Source organism: Geospiza fortis, unplaced genomic scaffold (assembly GCF_000277835.1).
Source record: "Geospiza fortis unplaced genomic scaffold, GeoFor_1.0 scaffold112, whole genome shotgun sequence".
Taxonomy (NCBI): domain Eukaryota; kingdom Metazoa; phylum Chordata; class Aves; order Passeriformes; family Thraupidae; genus Geospiza; species Geospiza fortis.
In genome coordinates, this window is record NW_005054298.1 from 9755722 (window position 1) to 9783089 (window position 27368).

Here is a 27368-nt window from a genome sequence, read left to right on the forward strand (position 1 = left end):
TCAAGTTGAGCAGAGATAGAAATTTTCATGAAGCTGTAGATAAGGCATCCCCTTTGATGATAATACCACAATTTTATCTGCTCTGATTAAAAGGTTAATTAGATTTAGACCTCTTATGCACAAAGAAAAAATGACAGCATCGTGACAGATTTTAGCAGCTTGTTCAATTATTGTCTTACAGCTAATCCACTGTGGTCACTACAGTCCCCTCTTCTGTCACAGCCTGATGCCTCTTTTTTACAGCCTCACCTGCACATTAAACAGCAGCCACAAAGCATTTTGCCACTGGTCCTGCCAGCTGATGTGTCCTTTTTAAAGCCTGCTCATTGCACCACGTGCATTTCTTTTTGCATAGGGAAGTAGTTAGCTTTGAATGTCACCCAGTCCTATGGAGGCAAGTGGGAAGATGGATTTTGTTGGCAGCAATCCATCCATCTGTTCATCTGCCAACCCTAATGTTTAGCTTTCCAAGCCCCCAGTTGTCTTAAATAATGCTGACCTACAGGGTCTGGGGTGGTAAATGTCACATGGCTCATTTAGTCTTCCATTTCTTAACTGGTAATTAAACTTTCTGAGGTGTTATAGATACATGCAGGAATTGTTGATGGACAGTACTTATGAGGTTGAGATTAAATTCTTTTCTGAGATGCTGTGTTGCATGATTCTCTTACCACAGTGTTGGCTGCAGCATCTCCACTGTATCTTCTCAGAGTACTCCTTTAAAAAGGTGTTTACAAGGGATTTCTGCCTGTTTTCCATGAGGGATTAGATATCTGCATGGACAATGTTTCCTTTCTTTTGATTGGTGTTGTGAAGTTGTATCAATAGTGTGGTTTTGCCTCCTTGCTATGCAGCTTTGGGTAGGTGTGCGTACTTTGTGACAACCACAAAGGCTGCAAACACTGGGTGCTGTGTAATTGAAAAAAACCTGGCTGGTTGCCTGCAACTCTGCCTTGATGCTCTTGGTTTAGTTTTTAGCACTACTTTGGTAAAATAAATGTGCGTGCAAGAACTCTCATCAGCTACTATCATCGATGTCTTATTTTTTCCCAGTTGGGAAAAAATAAAGGTTAACAAGAATGTAGTGACCTTCATTAGGCTCTTGGAATATTTTGCAAAATGGCATGGAAGTAATGATACCTAACTCAGGCTGTGAGAACCCAGAGCTGGTTGGGAACTGCCAGCTTCAGACCCTGCAGCAAGTTATTGGCATGAGAAGTGACATGGAGTGTCTTGTGATTCTGGTTCCAGGGAGGGTCTTCATCACACTTAATGTCATGTGGTCTATATGATGTAGCAAATATTTAACACCAGCAGCACATGGAGGAGGAATCTGATTCACTATCCTTCTCCCTCCCTCTCTTAGGAAGAGCTGCAAAATTGCTGCATTTATTGTTTTCTTCACCATGTTACAGTTGCAAACCTGCACTGTGTGAAGATGCAGCTTGCACAAAGTGTCTAGTACATCTGAGCAAATAAAAACATTTTCTTACAGCTGGCTTTAAACAAGGAGCATGTCCTGCCTCCTCTTCCATCACCTTTCTATAGCATAGGGTTGGCAGAAAACCAAAAAGGGAGAGTCCCACGGCAATGTTGATAAGTTAGAAAATATAGATGTGGTTAGGAACATCCCAAGAGTATATGTGTTGGTATTAATCAGTCTTAAAATTTGTTTCTTAATGATGGCTTTAAAACATCTCCAGTAAACCGTGACATGATGTGTCTAGGGGAGATTTGTGTGGTGAGAAATCCCATGGATCTGTACTGCCTCCAGTCTGATCTCTCCAAATGCTGTTCCTGTGGGGTCACCTGGGTGTTAATGCCCAGCTGGTGTCAAATACAGCCTCGAGTGATTCTCCTATCCTGAACATATCTGATGTGTTTTTAAGTCTTGATACTGTGATCTCAGAAACCCTTGGTGACCAGCTGTTTAGGGCAAATGACACTTGAAAAGCTGCACTGTGGAATGTGTGCTCCTTGCAGCATACTGGGATTTGTGCCTAAAGACGTTTATCTATGCACCTCCATGTGGAGGAACCTGTGGGAATTTATAAAATTAGAGGGTTGTAGGAAGGTGGTAAGAGACAGGCTTCAGAGACAGCGGAATTGTGAGCAGTGCTGAAGCATCAGAAAAAATATGCAAGCTGTAGAGAAGATATGGGGAATAGAACAATAGAGCACGCAGAACCCAGAGCTCCAGCCAGTCCAAATGCCATTTCTGCTCAGCCCTAAGCTGCTCTGGGCAGTTCACTGCTGTTGTGTCTCTGCAGTCACAGAACTGTTTGCAGAAAAGTAATAGCTGCAAATGCAGCAGAACAGCAGCTCCCCACAGGCAGGGATCCTATTTCAAGAAGCTTTTATGTTCCTATCACGTTCTGTCTTCCAGTGTAGTAAACCAGTTCCTGTCCTTGTCTGTCCCTACTGGTTTGTGGTGATACCTCCTTTCTTCCATCCACAGCACTCACAGCCCTCCATCCCATTGCTCTTAGCTGGGGAAAAGGCAGGACACTGCAGTTGGGTCTGTGCTCTCCACCCTGCTAGCAGTAGGGCAAACAGAGCACTTAGATGTGGAAGTCACAACATTTCCTACAGGGAAGACATCAGCTGGAGTTTTCTCCAGCCGTCAGTGTTCCTAAAGCCTCTTGTATAGACAGGCAGGCAAGAGGAGATAGAAAAAGAAAATCCAAGTAATTTCCATAGCTAATTGAAATGGAGGGGAAGGGAAGAGGTGCAAATCCAACTTGAAAGGGCAGCCTTTGCCTTTGATAATCAACTGGGAAAAATAACTTACTGGAGCATTGAAGAATACGAAACAAAAGTAAATAAATGATGCTGTCAGTCTGATCAAAGGGTTGCTATACAAGAGAGACCCTCTGTCAGTGCTGGTCCAGCCTCTGTGTGCTCAGGAACCTTGCCTGGTAAATTTGATGAACAGCTACATGTAATGTGGAGAAAGGAACTGAATTTTCCTCTTGGGATCTCTTCCTGACGTAAGGTGCTTTCAGACTCTGTAGGCCATTAGAACTAGGGATATCAAAAGATGTGAAAGAGAGGGGCAGGGTAATTTTGTTTCCAGTTCCTGAGTTCAAATGGAGGCAAAGGATCTGAACACTCTGACATATCCATTGAATCTGATCTGCACTGGGGCATTTACTGGCAAAACTATCCATGTAATGGTATTGCTATAGATAATGCTCCCCTGTGGATATAATTCTTCTGTAATAACAGATCCAAATGAATAAAAAACTTTCTGGATTAAGAGTGCCCATCAGGTGAGTGGAGTGGTACTACTGTTAGGAATAAAAGGTTCTTTAGTAAATTTGTATGTACTCCTAGACATAAAGCAGAAAAGATGCTAAGATAAAAAGCATAATCTAAAATTTGCTAATCATACTAAAATCTCCATCAAAACAAGGCATCTTGCAGTTTGTGCCCTCCTTGGTGGGCTTAGATAAATAGCATCTAGAGAAATAAGGAGTTCCACTGGAGCTTTATCACTTCATTAATGTGCCACCAACATGAATTAGGAATGATTTTCCCAGAGAAAGCAAGGTCAGAGAGAAGTGTTATTTTAGCAAGATGGCTCCTGTGCCCCAAATCCCAAGAACACTTGTGCAAAGTGAAAAGACCCGATTGTGACTGGAGCCCAGCCTGTCATTTCCAGCGGTCACTCAGTTGGGAGGAAAGGTGAAAGGGTGCTCTAAACTGCACATTGCAAAGCAGGAAGCCAAGAGAGAGCCCGTGACACCACCTTCAAAGAGAGCACAGCACTGAGCCTCAGTGATATAGAGCAAAAAACTGCAACAGTGGCTTTTCCACGCTTGAAACAGCTCTGGAGAGGCAGGGGGTTCCCAGTGGCTATCCAGGCAGCTGAATGAAATTGTCACTTGTGATAAGGCATCCTGAGAGCTGGGGGAAATCCTGGCTCTGTGCCCACTGGCACAGGTCCAAGTGATTTCACTGGAGCCAAGATTTTTATTCTGTATGTGAAATGAATTGCCAGGGTGAAGCTGCAAAAGTAATGCCTAGTAATGAAATTCACTTGCAGCACTACACCTCTGCACCAGAGCCCTGCTGTGAGCAGGAGTGTTTGCACTGGCTCTGGGGAACACCGTGCTGTTCTTGTAGGTGTGAAGTGCCACTGAATTCATCAATTATGTCACATAACTGCCCATTTGTAGGCAAACTCCCATTTTTGTTGACCCACTTCTTTTATTTTTTGCTAGCTTTCACAGGATTCCCACCAACACCACTGAGTATCCATCAATATCACCATAGCAACAAGAAGTCATTAATGGTATCCTGCCTATTGACAGTCAGAATCTATAGGGTGCTGATCTGGGTGGTAAGCCATCACCATCAGTTTCAATGAGAAAGGAAAGAGCTCAGGGTCTCTGTGGAATCAATCCTTTCATTTTCCATCCTCTGCATCTCCCCAGAGAAATCCTGCATTGTGTAATGGCAATAAGGGACATATTTCTTCCCTCAGCAAGTTCTGTGCAGTGTGTGCTTAGGGAGCTGCTGCCAGGAAAAGATGGGGCTGGATTTGTTGCACAAGTAGGGATAAATGTGCCTCTCTTGGGTTTGTTTGCACGGGGCTGTGGTTCTGAGAGACACTTTACATTGCAAATAAGCAACTTATCCTGTAAACCTCCAAGGAGTTCAGAGCAAAGCGGGAGGCTTGGGGGCCAGGAAAGGGGAATGGCAGGCTAAACTGTGAGAGAAGATAAAAGACATGTCATATAATTCTGCTAAATGGTGAAGGAAGGGACAGTCTCAGCAGGTGTAAATTAGCATTGACAAGCAATGCTGATTTACACCCAGCTCATGGTCTGGGCCACAGTTTAATCAGCTGAAAAGCATCAGCATCTGAAAGGGAGGGGGTTGTTTAGAGAGGCCCGTGGGAGGAGTTGAAAATCTGTGAAAAAGAAGAAAATAAATTCTTTTTTGTAGGTAGGGAAGAGCTTGTGATGTTCCTTGGGACTGATGCAGAGGCCGAGCCTGGCCAGCTGCACCAGCTTCCTGTCAGGACTCCCACTGCCTCGTAGAGGGCAACATGCAGTGCTGGACCATCTGAGGATACATCCCTCAGCTGAGACAGGTGGTGGGCACAGTCCTGCCTGGTTTTCTGTAGAGGCACTGCTGAGTGCCTCCAGAGCCAAAGGAGCAGGAAATGTTACTGCCCATGGCCATCCATGCCCGGCCAGGACCACTGGCACTGCTCTTATCCACATTTCCTCATGGCAAACCCGCCTGCCAGCAGTATGACACAGTGCCTGACAGCTTTGGGATGTAACCAAGCAGGGTGTAGGATGAGATCATGCATGTCCCTCACCATCCTCAACACCCCCTTCCTCCCCTGAGAGCTCTTTCTGATCTCACATGTGCTGGCATGGAAGAGCTCTGCTCATCCACCTACCCAAAGGTTTGGGGACTGCTGGAGTGGCTTCCAGTGCAAAGTTAACAAACTGAGATCAACAGAATTAAGTTGTGGGGCTTCTTTCCTGGTTGGAAAGACTGATGCAGTAAGCCACTGGTGCACTCCAAGTTTAACATTTGTGGCTGTGCTGCAAAAAACGTTTTCCTAGTACAAGGAAGGGAGTAGGAACTTCGGACGTACAGCTTATTATTAGAATTAGGGTGTGATTTCTTTCCTGTGCCTATGCATTTTAAGGATTAGGCTGAGACTCTTGGGACAATTGTAGAACAAGGAAGAAGGAATACCTTCAGCCACCCTGAGGGAGCCAAGGACTGCTTTTCTGTTGTCCTTGGACTGGTGGAAGCAATGTAAGAGGGCATGGGAAGTGTGGTTTCTGTTTGCCATGATGGTCTTGTATTGCTAGTTCAGCCAGGGGTATTTCCACCCTGAAAGAAATCCAACATCATGACTCAGGCCCTGCAAATCATGAGATTAAATCAGTAAAATGACAATATTAAAAAAGGACTTGATTTTGTTTTTCCCAGTAAGTGTGACTTGGCTTTTTACTTCTTGCCAGAAAGTGAATGAAAATGGTGAGTTGAAATGCCAGTTTTCAGTGCACAAGAGATGACAACATTCAGCTTAGGTGAAGGCTCTGTTGATCCTCCTCATATGCTGCAAGGGGAAGGGAGCAACCAGCCCTTTCCTGCTACTGGCTTGTTTTACTTCTCCCTGTCAGTTCTCATACTCAGCTGACCCATTGTGCCCTGCTTTTTTTGCACTGTCCCTTCTGCCTTCCTCAAACACATGCAGAGAGGATCAAGACAGTTTTAGATGATCTGAGGTGTAGTTCCCCACCTCATCATTTTTCAGCTTCAGACGTGCTCCATCTGTGTTGCTCTTTCCAAAAGGATGTGCTGCTGACCACAGCTGGAGGCAGAGCACTGGGCTGGCAGTACTGGGCTGCCTCACAAAGGCGTGTGAGTCACTGACTGAGCATATCAGGGCTGGGCTGGGGCACACCTCTGGCAGGGAGCCAGAGGAGAATGGTCTGGAGCTGGCACTGGGAACTCACAACTGATGTTGGACCCTTTGCTGGGACTGAGCTTCAAGTCATAGCCTTAACCTTTTCTCCTCACTTCCCAAGAAATAACAAATTCACTTGTAGCCATATTGGAACCATTTTCTGCAGTTAGTGCTGATGTTACACCTGTGCAGAGTGGGAATTTGAAGGAGAAGTGGAGGCGCCAGCTTGTAAAGTGAGCTGACATATGGCTTTATAATTCCCAGATCTCACAGGGGGATGAGTAGGTTTTCCTGGCTCAGGTTTGCCTCTGAGAACTGCATGTGTCTTTGCCAGGTATGGAGCAAGGTCAGAGCCTATACTCAGATCATGTCTGTTCCTCATAAGGCCAATAGCGAGTGATATGTGTGTGTGCGAAGACCAAGGGGGGTGGTGGGCGAGATCTGCTCTGCCTGACCCAAAGGCCTGGGAATGCTTGATCGTGGTGTTTGCACAGATCAGAGGAAACCAACTGGGTCCTGAACATCAGCTAACTCAAGCTGAGCATTGTCTCTGCAGGTTATAACCCTGGACTCCCTCTCCAATGTAAGAGGGGAGCAGAGTGGCTCGCAGTGTTACAGGCAAGGGCAGCATCTGTCAGTCAGATGTACCCTGCAGGTTCAAAGGTGCTGTGATGATCTTCCCACAAAAGGACTTCATTGCAAATGGAACTTGCTTCTCCTGAGAGGGAGTCATCCAAAGGAGCTTTGTGGTCAGCCAGGGTGTTGAGTCACTGAAAGCTTGACAGATGGTGGATGCTGCCATCTCTTGGGATGCTTCCCAGCTGACGATGACAAGCAATTCCAGCTGGGACACTTGATGGGGGTGTCACACTGATGTTTTCAGGAGCATTTGCTGCAGAATCGACCTACTCAGCCTTCCTTTGCTGCAAGATGAATGTCAGTCCTCTGAAACTCCAATCCCTCTGCTGCGTCATCAGCAGGACTGTTGGAGCAATATTATCCAAGAGATTAAATGGTGCATTGCTGAGACAAAAGGAGGTACCCTTTCCCAAAGCGGGGAGTCAAGAGGGAGCACAAGTCACCTTGCAAGTATTCTACCTGAAATCAGTGTGCTGGAATGCTTGCCCTTGGAGGTAGGCTGGAACATCATCTCATCATAGCCTTTTTGAAAGAGGAACAAGGGGAAAACCATGATGGGTGTCAAGGAGAAGCTGTTCAGACTAAGAGAGCAGCCAGAAAAATTCGTCAAAGGCACTGCTGCCAAGTGCACAGGTGTGTGGAGCAGTAGGGCTTCTCAGGTGAAACCTTTTATGGCAATAAGAATAGTTCCCAAACAGCTTAAAAATCCTACAGAAAAGGAGCCAAGAATACTTAAGTGAGTCGATAAAATTTTGGGAGTAGCTTTTGCACTGTCTTGAGACTATTTTGGAGCCAGTCTGGCCCAAATAGAAACTCACATGAAGTTATGGTGATTCCTACACTCTCTCTCTTGGAACTGAGCTGATCCATAGCAGGATGTTCCTATGGTGATCAACAGATACTGTGGCCAGATTCTCCTGTGACACATCTGCCTGGCACATGTGTGCCCTTTGGGCTGCTCTGAGCCAGCCCTCACTGTGACCAACACCAGTTTTTTTGGGCAAGTTGTTAACAACAAGTTGTTGTGTTGTGTTGAATGCAGTGGGATGGAGGAAGACTTGGAGAAGCAGGGAAAAAATCCATAAAAGGATTAGGAAAAGAGATGTGAAAGGAGGAAAATGGCTAGACAATATGACGTGGTGAAGCAAGGAGCTCATAACACAGCAGAATTTAATGCCATTGCCCTGCTCTCAGCACCCTCTTGACCCTGGGCTGTACTCTGTCTTCAGGAGTTCCCCATGCCAAGCTGTCTCTGAGACTTTGTGGTTCTTGCTTATGCTTAAGGTGAGAGGGACTATAAATCAGTGAGCAGACTGTAAAGGTTATTGTTTTCCCATTATTACCTGGTTTTGAAATCAATCTGGCAGTTGTTCCTCTTGTTAGCAATCCTGATTTATGCCGTGCAGAGGACAGTGAAAGCAGTGATAATACTGTAAACTCAGGGAAAGTTATGTTCACCCTAGGAAGGAGAAAGAAACCCAGGAAATTGTACTGTGGCTGTACCTCTCCTGCTTCAATTAACAGACACTATATGAACTGTGTTCCTGTTTCAGCTTCAACAGCAGACAAAAAAAACCCCAAGAAATTTAACTACAGTCACTTTATCTTCATCAACCAGGTTCTGCAGCACAGCACTGGTTAAGAGAGCAGCTAAGAAAGCAAATACAGCCAAGGCACCTTTCTTTTTCTTGTTAACCTTTAATATTAAAAAAAAAAACAGCCGCCATTCTTTCCCTTGAGACTGCTGGTGCTCTGCTAGGCAGCTGAAGTGATGTGCATGACGTGTCAGTAAACAGATCATGCTGTGACCATGAGGTTTGCTGTATCAGATAGCACAAAGCTCACAGCAGTAAAATAGCTTGCTGAAATCCTTTAGCTAGCTCTTTGAAATGTGCTGTTCACATCCCTCTAGCTGGCTGGATCTCTGAAATAAAAGGGAGATTGTAGTCGGGAATAAACCAACCTCTGTTCAGTGCTGCAATTTGCAAAACCTAATGCAGAGACATTAGAATAAAACCTGAAGGTTAGTGTAATCTCTTATTTCAAGATGGAGTAAGGATCTGCAGTTTTTCCCCTCCCTTGGAAGCAAGATTTGGTGTGATGGCCATGACTCAGAAGCTCATTTGCTTGTGACTGAAATGTTGTAAATGTAGAAAGTGCAAACGTACCAGCCTCACTTGATGTCTCTGATCAAGCAGGAGATGCCAGACAGATGCAAGCTGCTCTCCACCATTTCAGGGAACAAATGTCCATGTTTGAGAAGTCTATAGAGTAAATCTTGCTGCAGTGAACTCTGCCAAGCAGCACCAGTAAACCTACTCAGCCCTGCCAGATTTGGTGGCCTCTCTTCCTGAGGCCTTGTGAGGCTATGTGATCCCTCCTCCTGGTATTCCTGGAGTCCTTGACATATCTGGTCTCCTCCACAGTGTTTTTCATCAGCAATGAGCTACTTACCCTGTGCGTGCCTGCTTCATCCTCCTGACACTTTGTCTCGTGCTTTGCTGGGAAGGTCAGCCAGGCAGAACGGTTCTGATGTGTTTGGGAAGAAATAATTTATCCTTCAAGCTTTAATCCTTGAGAAATAAGTTCTTGGGGGGGATTTTACAGGAAAATTAAGGTTAATGGCAAGTCTCCAAGCAGGCACTTATCAGAGCAGTGGAGAAGTTGATTAAACAGAATCACATGGTAGAAAATAAGCTGAGTATTCTCACTTAAGGCATGAGGCTCATAACCACTAGAAACTTTTCAGTCCTTGAGCCAGGGAACAGGAAAATGTTTCACAGACAATGTGATTGAGGAGCAATGACGTGCTGCAGCAGCAGCCAACACTAAACTCTGCTTTGCTACTTGGCCTGGGATAAGTGACCATTGGCCTGGAGGATTTCTGGTCTAGAATAAAGCCTGAGCTTTGGGTAAGTGTGGACAGGACTGCCTGGAAGTACCCAGGGGGGTAAACAAGGGAGCATCAATCCACAGTGCTCACACACACTGGGAAGTGACAAAGGATGGGCAACTCAGTGCTTGGTCTATCTGGAGGAGAGCAGAGGATACATTAGGGCTGCTGTACCTTTAGGAGAGGTAAATTAGGACCCAGAGTTGGGTCACCATGTAAGAAATCAGCACTTTCTTCCTTTTTTCCGTTGCCTCCCACTTCATTGACCTTTGCTGGTCAATGCCTGGAATCACCTGCTGTAGCTACAGCATGTACTTAGAGCTCTGAGGTGGTGGGAGGAGAAACTTTGAAATTGCTGTGGTTCCCAGTGTTTCTTTGTTGGTGACCATGTAAGACTGCAGCTAAATACTCTGTGTGTGCCATGGGCCTGCAAGTATGTGCTCAGAGGTCATCTCTAGCTTATCAACCAGAAGCATATTAACTTGGTTTGGGTTTTTTTTCTGTCTCCATCTTGTGCTCTTCTCCAGCAGACTGCCTACAACAGGCTTGTGGCCATGGTCCTTGGGAGCTGAGTGTGTAGGCACATGTTTTATATCATGGGGTGTCAATGACCTGGCAAATGCAGGCATCTGAGCTGAAACTATGATGCTGTTGCTGTGTGCCATGGAGCACAAGAACAGGGGAAGGAGGGAGAAGCACTCAGTGTTTCCTGGTTACAAGCCAGGGACAAATTACCTGGTGTTTTAGAGAGACCACTGCTTTTCTCCTGCTCCAAGCAGGAGTGGGGGAAGGAGGCTGTGCCTCAGCCAGTCCCCTGTCCAGGTCATGACTCGGGCAGCAGCTGCCTTGGGTGCTCAGTGAAATTAAGCTTAGCTGCCTGACATGCTGTGCACAGCCCTCAGGGCAGTGACATGGAGGATCAGACAAGATCACAAGAGTTCAGCTGGAAAGAGGTGGTCCTTCCAAGAGTGGAGTGACAGGGAACAAAGGTGCTGCTGCCTGAGCTGGCTGTTAGGAGATCTCCACAGCTGCCCTGCAGGTGTTTGGGGGAACAGAACTCACTGATTTCTGAGACTCCCTCTCACTCCAGCCAGGGCACAAGACCCCCTTGCTTACCCATCTGTGAGCTACATCCATGTGCACCTTTGCTCTGAGCTCTCCTGAAAGTATAAGAGGGACTTCCTGTGTCAGAAGTGTTTAAACCAAAAGATCACTGTTCGGAGAAAGAAAATTCACCCCCAGTGGGTGACAAATATTAAAATAAATTATTTGGCAACAAAATTCCCATGTTTCTTCACTTAATCTAGTAAATTTTGGTTCTTGCCTACATGTCAGCAAACTTTGTGCAGCCTCCTCTGGAAAGTCTCTGTCCCCTGCTGTCTCACAGCCAGCTCTGTCTGTTCTCTGCCTTCTCTGGCTCCTCTGCTCTGCAAACCTGCTTCTGGCTCCCACTCTCTGTCCCTCACTCTGCCTGCCCCACTGTGCCCACAGGAGGTTTCTTCCAGTTGCTCCTTCCCTGAAAGTGACTTTTGCCATCTCATGCACATTTTCTGGAAAATCCTGCCCTGCCTGGCAGTGCTTGAGAGCACTGGTACCTTCCATGGCTGCTGGGGAAATGGGCCTGTGCTGTTCTGCCATGCAGAGGGATACTCTCACCTGCTGGAGGGTTTGAGGCATTCCCCTGGGAAATGGAGGGGTGTAAACCACCCTGCGTGGCCTGTGCTGTGCGCTTGAGCAGGCAGGGAGAGAGTGGCCCCTGACCTCCCATGCCTGGCATCTCTGATGCCTGGCATCACCTGCAGCCCACAGAAGGGTCAGCTCTATGAGCCCAGACAGCGAACTTCCATCTGAAGAGAATCATGAGAGCAAAAACCAATTGTCTTCCCAATGCTGCCCATCTCTTGGTGAATGGAGCACCACAGACAGATCCCACCCTGTTGTTTCTGTGCCTCTGCTTCCTTGCTCCTCTCCTGACTGCTTCTGTCCTTGCCTGTGCACTTTCTCCTCTGTCCCCCTTGCTGTCACATGCACATATATAGAGCCTGCTGAGCCAGTGTCCAGCCCAGGATCCTGCTCACATGGGCCTTGCTTTCTCTTCAGGCCTTACTCTAACTCCCTGCCTTGGCCAAGGGCAGCTTTATTCTGGGCTCTCACTGCAGCAAGGGCTGTTTTCTCTTTCTTCTTGTTCTGAAAGCATAGTGCCAAAAGTATGTGGTGGCTTTTAGTCCTGTGGCTGTGACCTGATCACAGACCAACCTGACAGGGCATGGCATCCTTTATTAACAGCACTTCCTCACAGGAGCCCTCCGGCACTACCAGGAGCCATGCTCTCTGCTCAGTGACTGGCTTTCACATCATATAATTCTTTCTTTCTTGACAGATTATGTTATAACCTAGGAGCACAGAAAGTCCTGATCCTCACGTTTCTCTGCTGTCACCTGTGGGCTCCTCCAGAGCTGTGAAGAAGGGGGAGCTCCAGCCCCACCATGAGAAGACCGGGTGAGAAGTGCCTGTGACGTTTTGGGGAACAGCACACTTTGAGAGCTAGTTTTAATTTTTATTTTTAGCAGTTATGAAGGATGCAAATTATGTTCTTCATTCAGTGGTGAGCTACAGGAGCAGTTCTGCCTTCCCTCTCTGGGATGAGATTAGACATAATTTCATTAGTGCAGGGAAAATATGCTAATTTGAGCTGCTCTAAGCAAGGGATGAAACAACTTCATAGTGTGTTAGCAAGATTATCTTCCAGGCAATACAGTACCTCAGAGTTCCCCTCAGATAGATGTCTGTTGGTGCATCACGTGGCTAGGTGCCTGTGGTGCCTTCAGGGAGTAACAAACCTCTTCATTCCCCTCCTGATCAAGGTGGCTGTGCTGCCTGAATAGTTGGCCACATGTGGGGAATCCAGCTGCACTACAGAACAGTCTGGGCTGTAACTGGTTCTGTCTTGCTTTATCAAGACCTCTTCCTGTGTGTTCAACCTGGTTGGTTCTTGCCTGGCTTATTATTAAAGACTCATGCCCCACCATCCCAGCTCTATCTTGCCCTTACGAATCTCAGGCTAACCCCATATCCCCTGCCCAATCCTGCTCTCCTTTACATATGGCACTCACTCATTCCCTTTGCCTCTGATTGCCAAGGAAGGGAGTGGACTAGACTCTGGCAGACACTGATGTCTTGTGTGACTGCTGGCAAGTCCATGAGGCCTAAATCCCTAAAAGAAATCTAGAGTCTCTCCATTCAGTGTAAGGAGGCTCTGTCCACTTCCAGCAAGGACTTAGCCACTCAGCCTTCATCCTGCTGGCCCAAACTGGATTTTGGGGATTTAATTCTTCACTCTGAACGTGTGATTTAGTCACTTAGATTCCCTGGGCCTTACAGTGCTGAGCACAGCTTGTAAGAAGAGCCTTGAAAAGCACAGCTTTCTCTTTTGGGGCCTCTACTGAGCTGTCGTGGGAGGTTGATCATTTGAGCCTGTGGCTAAGGAGTCAGGAAGGTGCATTTGTGAAAGTCTGTAAGATACCTTTGTCTCTGCACTGGAAAGGCCTTGGCAATGCTTGGCTACCATATGCAGTCAATAAACCATATGTATCTTTGTTGTGAAGGGTGAATCAGAGCAATAAGGGGCTGCAATGTGACTGTCAGGCACAAAACCACCACCTGTCAGCTTTCTTCTTCCTCCTTGCTACTTGAAACTTCGAGGAGACCACAGTTATGTCATCCTTTCCCAGCCCCAGCATCCCCCTTAACACATACACTCTTGTTTGCACCCCATTTTAGGGAAGGAATCTCACTATCTCTTGTAAACCTGCAGTCTCCATAGTGCTGCTGTGTGAGTAAGCTGAGCCTGCAGCAAGCACTTCTGAGCATTTGTCTCTAGAGCCGAGCAATGTTATTGTGAGGGAGTCGCTGAGGGTAGGTAGGATAAACTTCTCCAAATTCAGACAGGTTGTGTAAGGCCACTGTTGGCTTGGCTGGAGAAGAAAAAGCTTCCCTGCCCCAAGCCCCACAGCTCATCGCCCAGTTACGCTGCTCTGCTTCTGCCCAAGCTGTTGGTGTTGGATTCTGCATAGCCTGGAAGCAGACCTGCTGCTGCATCCTGCGAGCCAGCCCCCGGCTGCTTCAGTAACTCATCTTTCCTTCCATTCACAGGTCTTCTACGCATGGCGACTCCACCCATGTGAGAGCTCTCTCATATGAGTGCCCAGCAGCACACTTTGCTGTCTGTGGGCTGTGGACATTGACTGGCATCTAAGGACACCCCAGCTCTCTCCTGTCCCCCTAGACGCCACTGTCCTAGCGCCTCCATGTGCATTTGCTATGACATACATCAGTGTTGATGAGAGACAGGAACACTGCCGGGTGATCTCGAGCTGCCAAAACAATCAGCTCTGTGCGCAACATGGCTTAAAGGATTTTTCAGTTAGCAGCATGCATCCACTAAAGAACCTAGACACTCATATTTTTTCTGGGGACTTCCACACTCTTGCCTGCCACACAGGCAAGGCACGTTTGGCCAGCCCTGTGGAAAACCGGATGTATCGGAGTGTGGAAAACCTGCACTGGGAAGCAGTTGCTGACTGCGGGCTGTATTCCCACTGCCGGAGCCTGGATAACGAGATCATCTTTCACTATAGAGGCACCAGTCAGTGGACAGAAGGCTGTGTGGATGTGGCCCCAGTACAGAGTGCTTCAGACTCTCTGAGGAAACTTTCTCTCCATGCTAAACAGACATCTCGATCTGCACAGGATGTGCTCCTCCCTCCCTTTGCCAAAGTGCCTCAGTGGCTCTTCCCTTCTGCACAGGAAAGAGCCCTACCTGGGGATGCCAGAAAGGAGCTGAAGGAGAAGCTGAGGCTGCACAGCAGCAAGGTGGCAGAGCCCTGTAAGCCAGTGCGCCCACGGGTGGCCCTGCCTGAGCTGCTGGCCCAGGAGTGCTGTGGATGCCAGGTGTGCCGGCAGTGCAGGAACGGCTGTGCTGTGAACTGCTGCACGGTTCTGGTGGAACACACTGCTCTCAGGCACAGCCTCACAGCAAGACAGGGACTGTGCTTGGCACACAGGATCATCAGCCCAGAAGACATCAAGCAGGAAGCTCAGAGGAGGCTTCAGCTCCGAAGGCAGAATAGCTCCCCAAATTTGCCCCTTCAGCATGCTGGGGAAAGCCATGAGATGAGCAAATCCAGAACAGCAGAGACTGTAGAGCAGTGCAGTGGGGAAACAGATGGCAAAGTCACACTGGGACAGAGCAAGAAAGGCCGCTGCAAAGGGAGGCTCTACATACCCACCTTTGAGGAGTTCAAGCAAATGAGAAGTAAGGAGGGAAATTCATCTGGCATCAGCAGTGGGCCAGCAGATTGCTTGAAAAAGGGTCTGCCTGCAAACCAGACACTGGAGGAGGAAAACAGTAAGAATGTCTGTCCAGAAGCTTTAGAGACCAAAGCTGTGAATGAACCTGCTGTCAGTGCAGAGGAGGATGATGATGTATTTCATGAAAACCACACTTCTGCTGGCTTTTCCCAAAACCCAGCCACATGGGATGGTTTCAAGATGAGCAGTCCTGAGGTGAGGGACAGAACCTTCCAGACCTTCATCCCAGATACATCACCAGTCCCTATTTGCTCCAGTCCTATTCCACGATCACCTCTACAGGCAGGAGCAATACACAGTACTGGGCAGCAGATCTTCAGTGCTGAGCAGCAGAAAGGAGAGACAAGACAATTGAATGATGTCCCCCACCTGGCAGGGCAGTCACTGGCTTCTGAAGCCCAGTCCTCTTGCTGTTCATCGCTGCTGTTAGAAGCCACAGACTTATCCAGCTATGGAGCTAAGCTACAAAAAATGAAGGATGAATTCATAGGTTCGGCCTTGGAACTTATTAAGAAAAGGTAACATGCTCCATGGGGTCACCTGAAAGTAGTTCCCTTGTTAATGATCTGATCTTTCTCCTGATAGGTACATTTAATTCAGTAGCATAAATGTGCTGTTGGCAGAGCCTTTCATCTTGGAGTCTCTGATAGCCACATGGACGTGTCTTTAAAGCTGTTCAGCTTAAATTCCGCCTTGTGGGGGATTAAACATCAAAAAGCATTTTCGTCTAGACTTTGCCTTTTTGTGCACCTTAATCCTCTAAAGACAACAGCCATTAGTAGTTCTGACACCCAGTTTCCCACCCATTTTATTTCTGTATTGTCAGAATGTCTTTTTTTTTTTTTTTTTGCATCTGTTAAAAGTAGAAGACAACCAAAGGATACAAAGTACTGATATGATTCCTTTGAATAAAGATGTAGAGTCTGTCCCACCACTGCAGGACATGAATTTAGATAGTGTGACATGCAGCAGCACATGCTTTCACTTGCTGCCTGAATGTGGTGAGCAGGCACACAAGGGTAAGATGGCTGCTATGAGTCTTTAACCCCCTCTTGGAGACCTGCACAGGCAGCGAGTGAAAGTACTTGTAAATACTGTCCTTCTGCCATCTCTGTGTAGGCAGCCAGAGAAAATACTTCTGTAGAGCCTTCCTCCTTCTCCATCCAGGGTTTTTCCCCTTCTCTGGGTAAGATGTTCACAGCTGCTTTCTCTATCCTGGTTTTGGACACTGCAGTCCTGTTACCTCGCTCCTGCCTAAGAAGTGGGAATCCCTTTCTCTGCAGGGTGGTACAGTAGGAATCAGCCAAGTTCTAGAAGCTATGAATTTGGAGCAGTTATCGCTATCTTATGAGATGAGGCTGATGGGAAAAGGAGGAGTAAGTGTTGGTGGGGTGGTTTGTTTCCATGCACTTGGATTTCATGGTTGGATTTGCCAAGAATTGCATTAGACTTGGTTCCTGGCTGCTTCTGCAATCCACAGATGGGTGTATGAAATGCCAGGGCATCAACCTTGTATGCTGTCTTTTTATTTCTGGATTGGCTGGTCTGAGACTGGACTCTGGTTTTGGAGGAGGTAATAGTGACTTCTGCACAGGAATGAGAGTCATCTGAAAGAACTTAAGTGGGGCTGAAGCCAGAGTGACAGTAGAAATAATTCTGCAACTTTACATCCAAAGGGAAGTAGGTGGTGCCAGAGCCCTCAGTGCCTCTCTCAGCTGTCCAGCCCAGCCTTAGTGCTTTTCTTCTGTAGTATGAAGACCCAATAGAGAGGTAGATGGGAGTTATGGGATGCAACCGTTTTAATGGATTAAGCTGTTTTTGTCATGAATATGAAATGAAATACACAGAATGCCACAAGCAGTAAGGGTGCAAGAACAGCTGTCTCTTTGCAGATCAGTGATTGTACTGGTATCTGGAGCCGAAGCTGCACGCAGAGCAAAGTACAGGAAATGAGGAGTGCATATGATCTTCCTTCCCACTACTCTCCCAGCCTCCAAACACTTCCTGCCCAGGGCCTTTATGTGTGGTTTCTGTGCTTTTAATATCCACAGTGGTTTTTGTTTCTGTGAATGGGTTCAGTCTCCCCAGTTGGATTTGTTAAAATCTGTGAAGCAATTTTTATTAACACCAAAAAGACAGTTGATCTGAAAATGTGAATGACAATGGTTCCAGTATTAGAGAGGTAGTTTTATATGTGAAGGACCCACCCTGGCCTTATTTTTTTCAGAGTAATAACAATTAATGGTAATTGTTATTGCCAAAGCACTGGTTATTGGGAAACTCCGGTTTCCTTTGTTTTGAAATTTATCAGTTTTCTATCATTTTCACCTGAGACCATAATGTCCCTGAATATTCACTACTTCAGCTGATTTTCGCTGCAGAGATGGGAGATTTTTGTCTGCATTTTGGGTGCTAGATTACGATCACTGCCATCCAGACCATATTTTTTCTAAGTCTCAAATGAAATTAGCTGAAAGCTAATTTGCTGATTTGGTCCTGTTTCCACAGACACTCAGCTCAGCAAGTCTCTGATAGAGATGTTGTGATGGAGCATCACAGAGTAAAATAGCTAAAACTGTCTTCTCTTTCTAGTGCTTCTGTGTCAGTTTTACAAAGCAGTTTGTCTGTAAGTTAGCAGTCTCCATAGTAATTAATTGTTAATTACTTAAGATTCAGTCAATTGACTTAATATTTTGTCAGTGAAGATTTGATTGTCAGTCTCATAATGATGGTGGCTTTAGCCCTCTCATGGGTCACTGGATACCCTTAACTTAGCTTGTAGTCCTGGCTGGGAAGGGGTGTTGCTACCTAGGTGGAAATCCTGTAAGCCTCTCAGTACACAGTCCACTTTCTGGAATTGCTTAAGTGGGGAATTGTTCGGGATAAGGACATGCAAATACCTCAGGTTTGTGTCTATGAAATGAGGGACATGGTGACAGCAGAAGGCTGCACTGTTTAGCCAAGGACATGACTTAGAAAAGGCTTCTTGAAAAGAGTGATGGGCTGTATGTGGGGTAACAAGAGGACAGTGGGTATAATACCAGCTTCCCCTAGCAGAGGACTGACACCAAGTCAGGAAGGCAGCTGACAGCAGGGAAGGCATGCACAAAAATGTTTCCATTAGTCAGAAAGAGTCAGGAACGTTTGGAAAGGGCTGAGAAGTGCTGGCTTGGACAATGATAAAAACATGAAGAGGCCCATAGAGACAGTGAAGGAAATCGGGTGCATTTTCAGTTGTATGCCATCCTGAGTACCCCCACTTCCATGAAATTCAGAGTTGATGGCCAGAGGTTTAAAAATGCATTGAAAAATCACTGGTCCTCTCTATGTTGGCCCAAGTGCATCACCTCTCTTGGGGAGAACAGGAAAAACTGGCACCAACCCCAGGCACAAACTCCTGTCCCAATAAGTGATTTGGTCCAACAGAAGGAAAGCTGCTGGAGTTCGCCCTTTTACACCCCTCTGTGAGGGCAGAGGGGACTTGACTTGCTTGAGCAGGCAATGGTGTGAACCTGTTGGCAGCACAGATCTCTGCTGGGAGAAGGGGACTAGAGAAAGGGGCAATATGCTGTTTTCTTGGCAATGTCCCCTCTTCCTCCTAAGCCAGAGGCAAATGTTAAAGGAGCAGCCCTAAGATGTTGTTGCACAAAACTGCTTGTATCCTCGCTGTTTTGCCCACATCCCTCTGATCACACACTGATCTAGTGGTGTGTGGAGCAGCACTTGCCCCAAGACCACGTGGCCAGTACATCAAGCAGGAGGGATCTTATCATGACAAGAAGTAGGGCAGTCAAACCAGGGATGAAGAAACCTTTCACACAATGTGGGCTCTGCATATCTGCCTTTCTTACCTCCAGCTGATCAGCCACGGGTGGGTTGAATTTCTTAATCTTCAATCATGTTTCCTTAGCTCAGCTCTCTGGGTAATATTGGCTCTTATTCCCACTGAAGATCATGTCTGGAGATTTTTTTTTAATATCTCTTTTGGGCTGTGGAACCACAGTAAGTGGTGGCATCTGGTCTGTAGACCCTATCAGCAGAGAGCTGCTGTCAGCTTCACTTAGAGGAGCAGCAATACTCTGGAGTGCTTCCCATATTTAAGTGGATGATCTTGAAGCACTGTGAAAACGACAAATGAAAGCTCAGCATCTCTCATGAGAATATGTTCTGTACAGGGGAGCTGGTGTGATCAAGAAGATAATATTCCAATTATGAGCTCTGCTACTAACCTTGGGTGCATCCCATTGCCTCTCTGTGCCCCAGCATGGTCCCTTTTCTGTGTCATTTAACCAGGAGCTGTTTGAGCAGGAGCAGCTTTTGGAAAGGGTGGTTTTCAGCAGTGGCACATCCTCTTCAAGAGTTTTCTTGCTCCTTAACTTGTGCCTTCCCTCCCATGGGTTTGCCCAGCTGATCTGTTCATACTTTACACAACTCAGTGAAACACAGATGAAATTATTTGTCTGAGAATACATGAGGGAGGGGTTTTAAACCCATATAATTTCAAGACTGATTTTAGATCATGGCCACACGGACAGTTACACACACTTAAGGAGTGGTACCCCAAGTATGGTTGGGGGCAGGAGGGAGGAAGGAGACAGGAACCTCTCAAGCCAGACCAAGCCAAGCCAGCACCATGAGGGGGCTGCAGCCTTGCTGTGAGCCTGTGCTGCTCTTACTGCTGCCTTGTAAGTGCCACAGGCTGCTCTGTGCCAGCAGAGATGTTGGTATCCCCTTTCTGCAGGCTGGGGAGTAGAGACCTGGAGAGCGACAGCAAAAAAGCTAGTGCCAGGGGCCTGCTGTTGGCACTGTTGACATTGTCACGTAGCCATAGCTAAACTCTTTTTAACTGGTTGTGTCAGCAGGGACCTGGAAACATAAATGAAGGAAGATGAAAAAGCATCAGCTGAAGAGATGCAAACCAACTTTTCTGGCCTGACAACAGAGCCAGTTTGTGTTCTGGGAGATTTGTTCTCTCTTCAGTCATTTTAGTATTGGCTGATGGTTTGTTATTGGAGCCAACTGTCATTCACTGCAAGGAGAATGCCCATCTGTCTCATGTGTTTGCTTGTAGTTGACACTGTTGGAATTGCACATTAGCAGTGTGACCTACCAGCATAAGTTCACAAGTGAAGCCTTTAAGAAGAAGTAGATTTTTCTCATAGGAGATTATTGTTAAGCGTAAAATACATGCAGAACCTGAAATATGTTCCAGACACCGGCTTCCTGTATATACAAGCATCCATATTCAGTTCGCACAACCTTCCTTTTTAAAGGAATCCAAGTCCATAAAAATTAAGTAAACCAAAAAAAAAATTCTTCCCAACAGGCTTCATTATGCATGGAAATAAGCTGTCTTAGAAAGCCTGTTTAAAAAAATGCATCACAAATAGTATCAGAAACAACAGCCTGTCAACTGCTCTGTCAAGTCAGTGGTTTTGCACCAGACTGAGTCTGTCTGGAGAGTGATGCTGTCTACAGAGGGGGGAAGGTGGGGTTGGACAGGCTGCCTGTATCAGCCAGGCCAGGCCCTTGTTAGCACTGGACAGCTGTGAGTGAGGGCATCCCAGAGCTGCCAAGTGAGAGCAACAAGCACTGCCAGGCTTTTCAGGTCTTAAGCTCTCCAAAAGACCTGATCATTAGCTCACTGAAAACAGATAGTATCTTTCCAGTGACTTCAGTGGGCTTGGGATCATATGAGATGTAAAACAGAGGGAATACTCTTTTAATCCTCTAATCCCTTCAAAGTATTATGGTTTATAGCAGGTGATTTTCTTCCAGATGAGCAATATGGTTTCTGTGCTGGCAGGATCTCCTTAAATAGCAGCAAATATGGATGTGGCCTACTTAGAAAGGAGTGGAGCACCTCATGTTTTATGGACACAAAGATGCCCTGTGAACAGCCGAGACTTGATAACCCAGACTGATGTTGGCACAAGTGCTGTTACCCAGTTTGCAATGTCTGAACTGAGCAGTGTTTAGAGCCCCTGAAACACAAGCACAGCTGTCCATGCTGACCAGTCATGAACCCTGCCTGCACTTTACCTGAACTGTTGCAGATCATTGTTTGAAGGTGGGCTCTCTGCTCAGTCTCATCTGTGTCAGGAACAGCAGGAGAGCTGCATCCGTGATGTTCAATGGAATCTGCTTCTTCCCTTGCAGCTGCAATGCCGAGACTGCTGCCAAATCCCCCTCCAAGGGGCAGTGTGATCTGAGGGAATCTGATCTCCCACCTCTGGAGGACAGCCAGCAGCCCACGGCGATGTCCATGGCAACAGAGACCTGGGAGGACAAGCCAAGCAATGAGACATCCAGTGACACTCCACCTGCAGGGAATGTAAGAGAGAGGAATTCCCCTCTCATGCATGTGTTGAGGATTTTTTCCTTGTAAGAAGCTCTGAACGATCCCTTCATTGTAGGAACTGGGCAGGCTGAGAGATGGCAATCTGGAAGACTCCCATGAGTGATTAAATGCTGTTAGAAGCATTAGAAGCTTTTTTATTACACTCAGTAAAACAGGAGTGACTTTTTTGCCTCGGCCTGTGCCACTGCATTTCATGCAGGGGGTTCAGCAATAACCCCTTCGTGTCTTCCAGTGTGTCTGTGGGTTCAGACAGATTCCCTCCTAGTGCCCCCTTGGGCAAGCTGCTGGTGCAGATGGGGCACAGAGGCTGAACTTCCTGACCCTGCAGCGCTGAAACCTTCACAGAGCAGCTGCAAGCGAGCACAGGTCCCTGAGCACACACCGATAGCCAGGGCTGTGTTGTTAACTTCTTCATGGTTATTTGACAGCCATGATCTGACCACCTTGGAGCTGCTGTACTTAGCAAAGGGAGAGGGGTCCTTACATGTTAGGGCTGAGCAAGACAGAGGGACTCAGTGGGACAGATTTATTAATCGTCATGTAGCAGAGCTGCATTTACCATCCCATTACTGATCAGTTTCCTTTTCCCTCCTTTGGCAACTGAAGTCCAGTGTGTGCAAAACCAGGTGCTGCTTTGAGCTCAGCCTTGCTCCAAAGCCTTTCCTGCCTTTCTTGCAGAGCCCCAGTCCTGCCTGTCGCCGATCCAGCTCTGACATTGTCCATGAGAGCACGGATGGTGCCAAGGCCCAGCGGGAGTGCCGGCTGCGGCCGCACTTCAGTGACCCGATGCCGACAGACTCGGTGAAGAGGAAGCAGCTGGAGCTGAAGATCGCGGCTGCAGCACGGCAGCACGCGCAGAAGCGCCGGCAGGAGCGGGACTGTGGTACTCACACTGCACACTGAGGGCTTATGGGCCAGATGCTGTGCCCTGCTGTGCTGCTGTAAATGTGGAGTAACTCTATAAAAGTAGGGGAGGGAAGCGTCCTGGGTTGTACCCAGGTGTGCAGGAAATCAGGATCTGCTCTACTCTGTCCCTGACTGGTAGATGGCAGGGGAAGAAGCAGCCCAAATGAGTTCACAGTTATGGGCAGTGCAGAGACTTCACCTGGGAGCTGTTTACTTCTGATTCCCACCAGTCTCAGCAGCAGAACAGGGGAGGCAGCTCACAGCCCTGTTTCACCAGAACCAGCCTGCCCCCCAGGGTTCCTGCCATTCATGGCTGTGCCAGCACAAGTTCCTTTGGTGAGCTCTGTGCAATTGGCAGTGCCTGTAACCATTTGTGTCTGTTCTCAGGTCCAGTGGTAGCAAAAGCCAACCTTGGCCATGGAGGCAGCTTTGATGAGACCCGACGCACCCCACGGGGCTTCCTCCGCTCTAGACGTCACTGGAGCAACGTCAGCAGCCTGAGCACGGACAGCGGGATTGTGGGTGTGAATGATGCCAGGGATGACCTGGATCCCACTGCAGCCACCTGGACCAAGTCAGCAGATGTGGAGAGGGCAGATAGTGGCATTGGCCAGATGCCAGCCAGGAAGTGGAGGAACAGGGCCTCTGAAACGCTGAGCTCCCTGCAGGCCTGGGAAGCCCACCGCCCCTGCACCGACTGTGGAGAAAGGGACCTCCCGGTGGAGACAGATGTCCAGAACTGCAACCAGAGACGGGCTGATCTCTGCGAGAAGTGCCGCAAGCGCAGGACGGAGCGCAAGGAGTCTGTGCTGGAGTTTGTCAACACGGAGGCCAGCTATGGAGAGGACCTGCGCATCATCAAAGAGGAGTTCTACCTCCCCATGCAGGCAGCTGGGCTGCTGAGCCAGGAGCAGCTCCAGGGCATCTTCAGCAACATCCAGGAGCTCATTGACCTCAATGAGAACTTCCTGGAGATACTTCAAGAAGAGATTGATCAGGCCTTTGATCAGGTATGATGCTGCCTCTGCTCTCTAAAGGGACTGGACTGGGCAGACTGGAATAGGTTTTGTATTAGGGGGGCAGTGTAGTTGGAACAGAGGAACAGGAGGTAGGACTCCTGGGTTGTGGTCAGTGTCAGCTATCTAGTTCCTTACTCTCTCAGCTATTCCTGCAGATTTCAGGAGCTCTGTGCCAGGTTGCAAGTGTTGGACTCACTGTGCTGTGGTGATGCCACTGACATCAGCAGTCTTGCTCATTTATCCCATTAACAGGTATTAATGGTCCCATTATCAAAGTTAGTTTTAGGCCAGTTGGCCTGGATGCTGGTAAGAATGTGACCATGGGGGCACAGAGCTCAGCTTGCTCTGTCTCTCAGGCTGTGCTCTTGCAGCCCTGAGCTGGCTGGCTTCATGCTGGCTTGGCTGTGTTTGTCTTGGCTTGCAGTTTACTGCAGCTTGGCTCTAGACTGTCTGTGGGGCCAGACAGTGCAGGCTGCTCCCTGCTCTACAGCTGTTTATGGCTGTGTCTACTGATGCACCCTGCCTTGCATAAGGAGCTTTCCTGCCCCACCAACATGGGCACAAAACACCCTCTTGGCTAAGAAGCTCACTCTGGCCTTCAAGCCCTTGCTCTGATGAGCTAGCTGAGCCCACAGGAGGAGAGCAGACAGCTCTTTGCATGTGGAAGAGCAAGCAGTTAGGGCAGCTTTCCTTTTCCTCCCAGGCACTGACTTCCCCCCAGACCTGCAGGAACTGCCTTTTGACTGGGAAGGGTGAGCCCAGCTCCACCTTTGGTCTGGCGCTCAGCTGATCCTGCAGCAGTTCATGCTGATAGGACTGAAGGCAGGCCCGTGGCTGTGCCTCTCCTGAGCTAACTGAGCAGGGCCCTATTGCATACTTGCAGGGGGATGATGACTTGATGACTGTGTGCATCGGAGAAATATTCCTGGAGTTTGTGAACATGCTGCCAGCCTTTCAGACGTACTGTCTTCAGCAGTCCTCCTCTGTGAATATGCTCAATGCTCTGGAGAAGGAGAAGGAGTTGCTCAGGTGAGAAGGGGGATGAGCATATTCATCCAGGCTTTGGGGACAGAAGGGCAGCAGGCTGAGGGTGAAGCCTTTGCCAGCCCATCTAGATCAAAGTCTGTCACTAGTGTTCTTCAGTTATCGCTGCTCCCTCTTGGGGTGAGGACAGTCATTTATTCTCAAAAAATATTCAATCCTCGGTATTTCCACTGGTATCAACCAGTTGGTCCCCAGCTGTACTCTGTGTTTTGTGCTAGCAGTATCTGCCCAGTGACCACTGCACTGAACTGTCACCAAATAATTCTCAACTGAGATCAGCTCTCAGTCCCTATGCTGGAGCCCAGGTTGGATTTCCACTGCAGAAAGCCACTTTGTGGCACACATGACTGGAATTTGGTTCCCATTCCTAGCCTTAGTCTATTGGGCAATGTCAGGCAAGTAATTTCTCTTTCCACTACTCAGCCAAATTCTTGTTTAATATGCTTTGTAATCTAATGATGAAAGGCATTACAAGTTAATGCAATCTGATATAAACTGATGTATCTGCCTCATGTTTACGTCAGTAGGTACCAGAGAAAGATCACACCCTTGCTATTTTATGATTTAATAAAAGACTGTTAGAATGTTATGTGCAAGTGTCCCAGGCACCTCACTGGGATTCTGCAGCTGAGCACAGCTGCAGAAATGGTTGTTAGTCTTTAATAAGACAGAATTCACAAGGTTGCTAAAAATGGGGGGGCTGCAGTGCCCAGCAGCTGTCCTCACTATGCTGTTCATTTGCATTTAGGATTGCAGCATCTGCTGGCAGAACAACCACCATTTCATCCTGTCTTCTTAAATCCCTGCAGAATATTCCTCAATGTCTCCCAGAATGACAACACAGCGCTGCGGCGGATGAACCTGAGATCCTTCCTGATGGCCCCTTTGCAAAGGGTCACCAAGTACCCCCTGCTGCTCAGCAGAATCATCAAGGCCACCACCGAGTACCACCCGGACCATGGCAGCCTGCGGGAGGCCAAGAGCCGCATCGAGTCTCACCTGGAGCACATCAACATGAAAACCAAGCAGGAGGGGAACACGTGGACCCTCCGATCCTTTCGCCAGGACAGCAAGAAGAAGAGGGAAGTCATCAACATCGAGATGAGAGAAACCGCCCTCAAAACTGTCGGGTGGCTGCGGGAGGAAACACGGTTTGTGATGGAGGGGCCTCTGCAGCTGGCCCAGCCCCCCGACGGCCAGTGGGTGAAGAAAGGTAGCAAGACCCTGAAGTTCCAGAACATGCAGGTCCTCCTCCTGGTGAACATGAAGCGTGTGTCTGAGTCCAGCCTGGAATCAGCTGAGCCAGGGCCTGTGAAGGACGCAGTGCTGGTTCTCATCAGGGACAAAAATAACGGGAAGTTCCATTTGCTCAGGGAGCCCTTGAGGCTGAGTAATTGCATCGTCTCCACTGATCCCGACTGCGATGACACCTTCGAACTCATTGAGATCAGGCGGGAGGCATTTGTGTTCCGGGACAGCGACCGGGCACGGACTCACCACTGGTTCAGGCAGATCAGGCGCTACTCCAGGGAGCTGGGCTCCTGGAAGAAGCGGCGGAACGCGCTGCCCAACATCATGATCAGCACGCCTCACACCAGGCCCTGAGTCCTGCACCTGCAGCTTGGCTTGGCCAGTGCCGCGTGCAAAGACCATCGAGAGTCCCAGTGGCCTGAACGTGCTCCATGGACAACGCAGGGAGGAGCCTGGTCCCCAAAGACTCTGATAGCACTGGAAGCAAACACCACAGCCTGGTGCTGAACTCCAACCCCTGGACTCACAATAGTTTGTGGCTCATGTACATACAGAGATGGGCTCCACTCGAGGAGATCACCCAAGGATAATAATTTAACTTGTTAATGTTGCACTGCAGGAGAATGATGTATGATGCTTGCCATTGCATGGATCGTGTTGAAAGCCAGTCTTGACAATGAGAGAGGTTTCCACTATTGACTATATTTCATCAGCATTAGGTAAAGTCCGGGTATTCAGCAAAATTAGGTGCAATGTTATGCAACAGAGGATGAAAGCTGGAAAAAATTGTTTTCCACCACTACTCCTAAGGACTGTGTTTCATTATTCACCTCTGTATATTCGGTCAAAACACTTGTTTAAAAAGAAAAGCCTTTCATCTTTAATCCAAATCAAGTAGGTATCAATTTGCTCAGATTCAGCTGCATGCACACAGCCAAAAAAAAAAAAAGAAAGAGGAAAAAAAAAGAGCAAACACATAAACCCCACATATGAGTAGAACCTGTGGAAGAGCAGCACACTCCCAGTGAGAGTCTGTTATTTAACTGACTTAGAGACTGGAACATAATGCTGCATCTGAAATATCTCAGAAGTATATGTAAATACAACTCTGCTACTACTGATAGTGAATTTAAGAGTTTGCAATTATTTAAATTATGTAATCTAGTGTATTTCAAAATTTAATTGAAAGGAACAATTTACATTGTACTGTAGAGTAACATAAAATGTTTTAATAATTATGTTTCAATTACTTTAGGTGGATATTTTTTAATATTTGTATTACAGAGTATGTGTTTCACTTCATATGGGTGGCATTCAGATGAGCAATGTGCCTACATCTGCTCTGTGGATCCCCTGAACAGAATTCAGGGCTACTCCAAATGAGACCGGGTGAATGGTACAAACCTGCTACTCAGATTCTCACTAGACAACCACAGATTG

The 27368-nt window shown here is 47.6% G+C and overlaps 1 protein-coding gene across 2 annotated transcripts; it reads left to right on the plus strand.

Moving 5' to 3' along the window:
• Positions 1–12354: 12354 nt before the first annotated feature.
• Positions 12355–27177, plus strand: LOC102032419. 2 transcript variants are annotated; one of them, XM_031057735.1, is made up of 7 exons: positions 12355–12476; positions 14130–15865; positions 21507–21681; positions 22387–22591; positions 23002–23624; positions 24517–24662; positions 25487–27177. In XM_031057735.1, exons 2-7 carry the CDS (start codon positions 14298–14300, stop codon positions 26280–26282), a joined length of 3513 nt encoding a protein of 1170 aa, XP_030913595.1. In that variant the 5' UTR covers positions 12355–12476; positions 14130–14297; the 3' UTR covers positions 26283–27177. The 2 variants fall into 2 exon arrangements, with proteins under 2 accessions (XP_030913595.1, XP_005416091.2); XM_005416034.2 differs by lacking the exon at positions 12355–12476 and having other exon boundaries at positions 13614–15865.
• The last annotated feature ends 191 nt before the right edge of the window (positions 27178–27368 follow it).